Raw genomic sequence first — 6,629 nt, 5'->3', positions numbered from 1 at the left:
GTATACAGTTTTAATTATATATTCAAGCTGTTGTTTTATCATCCAATATTTTACCTGGGCTCCCTTTACTTGCAGACTACTTCCTTGTAAACTCAAACTCCAGTTTGAATTATATTTATTAGTGTCACAAGTAAGCTTACTTTAACACTGCAATGAAGTTACAGTGAAAATCCCCTGGTCACCACACTCTGGTACCTGTTCGGGTACACCGAGGGAGAATTTAGCATGGCCGGTGCACCTACCCAGCACGTTTTTCAGACCGTGGGAGGAAACCCATGCAGACACAGGGAGATCGTGCAGATTCCGCACGGTCACCCAAGCCAGGAATCTAACCCGGGTCCCTGGCACCACAAGGCAGCAGTGCTAACCACTGTGCCGTGCTGCCCAATCTATACTTTGGCATCCAAATCACACCCTTCTTGATCTTTCTCCACCCAACTGCCTGCTGCTTCTTGAACATTTTCCCTCCATTTCTTCACATTCTGATTCCTTCTCTATAATCCTACGTTCCCCTTGTTTTTCCACAGGCCCGTTCTGCCTTGTCATTCACTATACAGCATCAAAGTATCCCAGTCCCCCCCCCCCCCCGAGCCAACATCCTTGCAACCCACTTTCAAAGGCCAATCTCTTGCAGCTTCTTCCTAATGACTGCATGTGAAGTTGTGTAGACAAGGCCTTCTCAATTCACTCAAGGCCCGAGTCTGACAACCCTAGCCCATGTTTGCCTTGCACACCCCCACCAAAAATAATCACTACCCAGTTATAGGTCCTACAGTCCCCATTTCTTCTTTGACCATTCTCTCTCGCCTACACCTTTCCAAACCTCCATGCCAAATTCTTGTAGCAATTGCCTGTTTATTGCAGCTTTGCAACTTCTCCTGAGTAGTTATTTCGATCTTCACCCAAACTGCTACCCGACCACCTCATAACCTCCCTGTTCACTCATACCTTTGCTTTTCGCATTTGAATGATAGCTTCTTGCATAAAACCTTTAAATGTAGCGTAACTATAATTTAACACAATTAACTGAAGACACTGTTTAAATATGAAATGGCAGGTCTAATGAATATTCAAAGTACTTTACAGCCAATGAAGTACTTCAACATGTTGTCAACTGTTGCAATACAGTGGTCAATTTTCATGTAGCAAGTTCCCCAAACAATGGTGATAACAAGCAGATAATCTGTTCTTCAGTGTCGTCTGAAGGTAGAAATTTCAGGTTACAGAAAGCACTTGATCCTCTTGCCCCATAACAAACAAGGGTGGCACAGTGGTTAGCACTGCTACCTCACAGGATCAGGGACCCAGGTTCAATTCCCGGCTTGGGTCAGTGTCTGTGCGGAGTCTGCACATTCTCCGTGTCTGCGTGGGTTTCCTCCGGGTGCTCCAGTTTCCTCCGACAGTCTGAAAGATGTGCTGGTTAGGTGCATTGGTCATGTTAAATCTTCCCTCCGTGTACCCGAACAGGCGCAGAGTGTGGCGACTAGGGGATTTTTACAGTAACTTCATTGCAAGCCTACTTGTGACACTAATAAGCAAACTTTAAGTTCAGCGGCAATAAGAATAAAAGAAAAAGCTGGAGAGAAAGTTAATGTTTCACCTCAATGACCTCCCAGTTGAAGAGAACTTTTTCTCGCCACAGATACTGCCCAATATGCTGAGTTCTCCTACTTTTTTTTGTAATTTAAGATTTCCTGCATTTGTATTACAATTTTAGGGGCACTGTTTTCAATCTCGGGTCAATTTTCAGGACAGCGGGGCAGAGTTTGAGGTTACAAATTTAAGAAAATTGTTTTAAAATCAAGTTGGGGACATAAATCGAGGCAAACATCTTTCCCTTCACATGTACTGGTGGTTCATCTGCAAAATGTCACAGACAAGATGAAGATAATTTATCCTCACTCCTAAACCAGCACCTCAAATTCAGCAGTTGTTAATGGGCTGTATAGAAATTACATCCATACTAATACACAATGGAAGGAAACACAAGGTAAAATTTATTCAATTTATTGCAGGAAATACAAAAGTAAAAAAAAAAGAAAAGTTTACAGCACTGAACAGGCAGCTAATTGGCTACAAATCACTAACTAAATCTAATGATGCCAAGAAACTAGTCATTAATAACCAGCATGAAAAGAGACGCCGCCCCTCCCCTCTTCACCCACCTTACTAAACAAGCCGACAGCTCACCTCCACTTGGGGGAAGTGTTAAACCTTTGCAAACGTTCAATTCCATCATTAGTTTTGCGTTGCCAGGAAAGCCATTAACAGTACAACAAATGGATGGTGTTTGTGCGCAGTGGAATAACTTCCCCAGGCACCACAGCTGCAATGAACAGTTCCAATTTATTCTCCTTTGGGGGCAATTAGCTGAAAGGAGCAGGATCTAGGGTCTCTCCCTACCCTCCCCAATTCTTTAAAAAGGAATTTTGGAGAGGGAGGAAAAGATGCAAGAGTTTGCACTATAATAGCTTCATGACTTGCTCAACATATTTCTTCCATAAGCAAGTTGAACCACTTTCTGTCTGGACATTTGAAATTGACAGAAGGAGGAAAAAAAACAGCCCTGGTGTTTAAAAAGGAGAGTCCAGCTTGGACTTTCCATTCTGATGAGAGTGGAGAAGAGCAGGATTAGGTTCCAGACACCTGGAGCTGAAAACTGGAAAGAATATTTGAAGGCACATGAAAAGCATGAGGGGAGTCAAATGCAGGTGACAATGGGCCATTTGACCTTGGTCTTAAGTAGCATCAATAGCTTTCCTCTCACGATGAAGAAAAATTAGTCAAGGCAGCAGAGGAGCACTATTGCGTGCTCTGTCTAGCCATATTATTCACTTTATACACAAATTCCACCCAGCTCAGGGATACTGAAAGATGGAAACGAGTCCAAACATTATCCAAGTTATTTTATTTTGTCTGGCTGAATTCCATGCAACACTTACAGAAAAGAGTGCATACTCACAGCTACTGGTGCAGTACACCGTTAGTGCAACTTGCACCTGCAAAATTCTGTGGTACATTCATACCCAATTCCATAAAGCTTGGACCTTAGAAACCAGAAGGAAAAAAAAAATCTGGGCCAACCTTTCCACATTTGCCACCTTTGTTGACACATAATCATTGGCTGCTACAGGAAGAACCCAACATAGTAGTGCCATGCAGGGGCTTGTACCAGATTGAAAAAAGGACCAGCATAGAAAATTCACACACTTCTTACTCAGTCCACTGATGAGGTTTTCAGGATAGTGGCAGAGGCTCAAACCCCCCCCCCCCCCCCCCCCAAGATCAGGAAGGCATATGTGTAAATCTAGTCAATGTGGCCGTTAATGACAACAGAACATTGTGTAAAGTGGGCAGGTTGGCTGGCAAATTAGTGGGGAGAAAGAAAAACATTAATCTAAAAGAGCAAAACCTAAAAAAAAAGGAAGCTTATTGAGCATTTGTCAAAATAGAAATCAGGAAACATCAGGGTTATAAGCAGATGGTATCAGACTTAGTTACATAACTGTGACATGTACATCAGTGAAAATTTAACCGGAACACAAAATCCAGTTTGAACTGCAGCCAGTCTCTCTCTTCTTTAAGAGGATGTGCAGTTTTGTCCCACAAACACTAAAAAAAAAGATAACCCAAGTAATTTCCATGAAATCAACATCATTAAACTCCAAGGTGCCAACACCCTGACCTTGTTAAACGATGCACTGTGGAAAGAGGATGCACCACAGGGTGGTCACAGATATACCCCAGAGCACCATCAGCTTATTCTAAAATTCCCCCTCCCCACAAAACCCGGTATCAAGCATTTAAAAAAGGTGCCTGGATTGTGGATCCGTCAAATTAAAAATGGTTAAATTTATTGGCTTACTCGGGGTCAGAACCCTTCACTTCATCAGTCGCTCAATTTAGAACAGTAACCAAATCACAGGGGTCCTGCCAGCACACTCATCTCAGGCATTTTGAACTGTTAAAGATTCAGTTCAGTTCAACAAATTATCCTGACAGACATAATGAATTTAAAGGAATGCCAGATGAAAAATAGGGCAACTAAACCTGCAATTCTGATTCAACAGGGAGGCTAAACAAAATGCTGGAAAAATTGTGCGCTAACCCCCATTTTTCCAGCTCCTCTCAAATCGCCCCAAGAAATCTTTTAGGGAGGGATTTTTGATCCTGTCTATCAAAGAGGGCTGAAAGGGCTAGATTTATAGTCACTATAGAACTTTGCAACTGCGGAGTCAGGCACGTGGCTTTCTAAATGGTAGGAGCCATACCAATGGAGACAGTTGCAGTTGACCAACATGTACCATAACTTGCATTGAAACTTCTGAGGTACTGTCCATACTATGGCCTGTCAATGCACAAAGAAGCAATGGATGAGCTGCTGCTGGAGAGCAAGAGATTACAGTTCTGGTAATTAATAGCCGGGAATAAGAATAGCACTTTTCTATTTCAGCTGTGAATTTACAATAGCAGATTTTCCATGACCTCATTTATGTGCGTATTGCAACTTAACAGATGAGAAATCTGACAAACTACCCAAGGACATTAGAAATTGGAACAATGTAAAAAGGATTCAGTGTTCAAATGTTAATATGTAAAGCATCTAATCTGATCTGCTTACTAATTCTACGGAAAGAATCAAACATGTTCGCAATAGCCATCAAGTCGGACTACACAGAATACAAATACATTTGCCAGATAAAAAAAAAACCTTTTGGTCTGGTAGACTGTCCTGCATCTAATCCTGTTGTGCCTCATGCTTCTAATAAAACACCCAAACTAGAACTTACCCTGATCTTTAGAACAGCAAAGAGATTAGTCAAATAATGACCAGTCATAAGCCACTGGTATTGGAAGTAACTGGGCCCCACCTCCCCTTCACCATGGCAGATTCCTTGCTCAGAGTTCCTTCAGACTTCAATTCTCTCAGGATTGTAGTGCCAATTTCATTCTTCCCTCTATAGGGAAAGGCGGCAAAGGAATGTAATAATCCTTACATTTACAAATGACCATGTCACATTGAAAAGTCTCAAAAAAAAAGACACCTCTTAATGACTTTTCAAGCCGAAGCAAGAGAAATATCCCAAACAGTTTGAATTTGGGTTGATAAAGTTAGTGCACAAAGATTTCACTCGTTGCGAGTAATCTCAATGGAAAGAAAATCAAAAAGGGGGCGGGGCAGGGCAGAAATTTTTAAAAAGGGGAAAAATAGTTTCATTAGCTTATCAGAAATGTAGCACTGTAACCAAACACATTGCTTAACTTAATACAGACCGGGAATGGAAGTGAAAATGTGAGTCTTCTTAGGCCTGTGCAGAGGAAATCAATGTAATAATTATTGGCAATGAATTGGCCAGAGTGGGACATCATAAGGCACTTCACACTGATGGTGCACCACTGACAGCAAGTGTGCTTCACACCTGCTGTCAATAGCAAACTAATATGACCCACAACCTCAATGGTGCAGGGACCTCAAGGACAAGAGGTCAGAAGCTACAGAATGCAAGCATTTTTCGACAGGCCCTTCAAAACTAAAGCTGGAGATACGTAATTGCACTAAAAAGGGAGCATGTGGTTTTCAAGGATTTCTGCTCGAACACTACTCTCCTGCAACACCACAGGCAGTGTCGGAAGTCCAACCACTCGGGTCCTGCCCTGCCCTACCCTACAGGAGCAGCTGTTATTACAAAATCCCGAGTCACATTTCAGGACTTAGTGGTTAGCAGAACCGGATGGAATGTCCCTGCACCCTTCCCAAATAATCAAAAGGGAGGACACGGATTTCACAATTCACAAGTACGCCAATCTGACCAGATCAGAACTAAAATTAGAAATAATTGTACCAGTGTGATGGTTTAAACATAGCCATTTAAAGACCATGATTCCCAGCGTTCCAGCTTGTTTATACCACTCTTGCTGACCAAGTAAAACAGCCAAATCTAGGCTTTAAAAGATACAAAAGAGTTCCAACACATCAGTAGGAAATGGCCATTACTGGAGTAACACAATGGCCATAGAACACAAGTAAAATCAACTATCTGCGTGCATTGTTAAATCAGTTGCTCTGGACATACTACCGCTAGCTGCATATGTAATCGCGATCATGTAAGTACCACTAACATTTTTTTTAATGAATTGGAAAAGTTCTTTATAAGATGTTGTCCATTGCCTGGCTCCCTGTTCAGTGTGGATTTTATTTATTTTTTTAAAAATCTTGTTGACCAGTGCACTGCAAACTTCAGCTGCCTTTGTTCAAGTGAAGCTTTCATGTGTGGTTGCACAGGCTACACAGCATCAGATAATCCGCGGGTTATATTCGGGCAACTTCTTAATCCTCTCTTTCTCTGCGTCGCTTTCATCTCTTGCGATCATCAACGAATGAGCATGGCCCATAGCGACCTGCAGGAAAAAAAAATAAAATTCTTTCCCTACAAAGCATCACCGGGCAAAAAGGTGTTGACGATCTTCAGAAAGAAAGATTTGCATTTATATGGTATTATGATGTCTCAAAGTATTTTACAGTCAAGAATTTTAAAAATGTAGGAAATACAGCAGCTAGCTTGCTGACAGCATGGTCCCAGAAATAGCAATGTGATAAAGGCCGGATAAGTTGAAAAAAAAAGTCTTGG

General features: G+C 41.8%; 1 protein-coding gene across 1 annotated transcript in view; it reads right to left on the bottom strand.

Annotated features, from left to right (window-relative positions):
• Window positions 1-1,976: 1,976 nt before the first annotated feature.
• The window catches only part of rcc2 (regulator of chromosome condensation 2), a 36,640-nt gene continuing 31,987 nt past the window's right edge, over window positions 1,977-6,629 (bottom strand). Inside the window, exon 12 of the mRNA XM_078239041.1 lies at window positions 1,977-6,399. Within this exon, the coding sequence (XP_078095167.1) occupies window positions 6,295-6,399 (105 nt within the window). The 3' untranslated portion in view covers window positions 1,977-6,294. The remainder of the gene's footprint in view (window positions 6,400-6,629) is intronic.

The sequence above is a fragment of the Mustelus asterias genome, chromosome 22, assembly GCF_964213995.1.
Source record: "Mustelus asterias chromosome 22, sMusAst1.hap1.1, whole genome shotgun sequence".
In the NCBI taxonomy this organism is placed as follows: domain Eukaryota; kingdom Metazoa; phylum Chordata; class Chondrichthyes; order Carcharhiniformes; family Triakidae; genus Mustelus; species Mustelus asterias.
The sequence above is the reverse complement of the archived record's forward strand: the minus strand, read 5'-3'. Positions and strand labels throughout refer to the sequence as shown.